This window comes from Austrofundulus limnaeus, unplaced genomic scaffold, assembly GCF_001266775.1.
Source record: "Austrofundulus limnaeus strain Quisiro unplaced genomic scaffold, Austrofundulus_limnaeus-1.0 Scaffold1124, whole genome shotgun sequence".
NCBI classification, from domain to species: Eukaryota; Metazoa; Chordata; class Actinopteri; order Cyprinodontiformes; family Rivulidae; genus Austrofundulus; species Austrofundulus limnaeus.
Window position 1 is genome coordinate 121,726 of NW_013953526.1, and position 1,671 is coordinate 123,396.

General features: G+C 48.6%; 1 protein-coding gene across 1 annotated transcript in view; it reads left to right on the top strand.

Moving 5' to 3' along the window:
* Positions 1 to 1,469, top strand: part of suco (SUN domain containing ossification factor) — a gene marked incomplete in the record, with an annotated part of 88,481 nt that extends 87,012 nt beyond the window's left edge. The window contains 1 exon segment of the mRNA XM_014030831.1: positions 427 to 1,469. Within this exon segment, the coding sequence (XP_013886285.1) occupies positions 427 to 945 (519 nt within the window).
* Between the last annotated feature and the right edge of the window lie 202 nt (positions 1,470 to 1,671).

The following is a 1,671-nucleotide window of genomic DNA, read 5'->3' on the forward strand; positions in this document are numbered from 1 at the left end:
AATATAATTATCAATAGTTTTAATGATTTCTACATCATCAGTCTTTTTTCCTGCTCTGTTGTCAACATGTACAGTGATGATAAATCCAGAGTTTTGACCGTTTAGCGTTAGCCGTTAGCTTCACCAGCCGATCACACGGTCACCTGGTTTCTGAGCTCCAGCTGTTATAGAACCTCCTTGGTGTTGACTTTCAGCCACTGTCTTTAGTTCCACATGACTGCTGCACCTCAGAGTGTTGCTTTGAGCTGAAGCAAGGCAGTGTTTGACAGCTCAGCAGTAAAAACTTCAGCTGTTTGCAGGATTATCTGGCTCTGATCAGTGTGTAGAAGTAAAATGATCCATTTGTCCCTGCATCACTTATTAAACCTCTCTGGTTCCTCGGAGGTGGTTTTAAAGACTGTCTCCATCTGTTGTGTTTTCTTGTAGAAAAAACGTGGCAAGACAAAGTCCCTGGACAAAGTTGAGACCCTCAAACCGTTGAATTGCTCTTTGACCCTCACAAACAAAAACCTGAAGTGTAATGGCCTCCACCCAAGCCTCCCTGTGCCTCCTCCCCCCGCCCTACCTGCCCCCCCTCCTCTTCTTCCTCTGCCCCCTCCAAACGAAGCGTCGTTACCTTCAGAGAGCAGCAGCTGCAGCTCATCCACCTATTCAGAGGAGTCGTACCCGAGCCACCTGCCTCTGCCCTCCCCCCTCTTCCCCCCCGCCGGCGTGTGCAACGGCCTCAGCCTGTCCTTCCCCCTCAGTCAGCCCCTGGCCAGGTCCAGTCAGGAGAAGCCCTCCACGAAGAGGCGGCGGTCCCGGCAGCCGGAGCTGCAGTTCCCTCCTGAGCCGGGGGAAGGCCTGGGYTCTCTGCCCAGCCTGCAGCAGCTCCTGAAGGGGAACAAGGAGCTCGGTGTGGGGACCAGGACCATGGGGGTGACGGCCGTCACCGGACACATTTGACACTTCGCTCTCTCACACCACCTTCTGTTCACTTTACAGCAGCAGGCCTGTGTGGACAGTTTGTTCTGAGGAATCCCAAAGAACTRTGTTTCCCCTGAGCCCCACTGGACCCAGGTAGAGTCATCAGCTTCAGGTGGACCTGACGCTGCCCCTGTCCACTCCTGTCAAACAGCTGTTTACAGTTATGTGCCTTTCTTTCTGTGTGAAACTGTAAAGGTTTAGAGAATGGTTGATGTGTAGAGAAGCACATCTGAAACAAGGCCTCCATCAGAAGCTGCTGTTTTCTTCTGATAAGCACATTGAGTGACCCTCTGTGAGCACATGATGAGGTCTGACCTCAGCCCATCGTTCCTTCAAGTGTTAGGCTTCTGTTTGAGCTGTGAGAGAGCTGTGGAGCTTCTGTTAAAGGGATCCCMGACTAGTGCTAACATTAGACTTTATTTCATAAACATATACTTTAACTGTAAAATAAAAACTGTAAAAATACTGTAGGCTGTTCAGTTTTTATCATTTTTAAACTAAAAGTTTAAAAATATATTTTAACACAGACGGAGCCATTTTATTTCCACACAAAGCATTCTGGGTAAATGATGACGTGGATAGGTCCTCGGTGCGAGGCTGCTAGCGAGCTATATCCACCCTGAAGGTTAATCTTGGACAATATCTGATGATCGACTCTTTTAAAGGGGACCTGTTGTGCAAAATTCACTTTTTAAAGATTTTTTT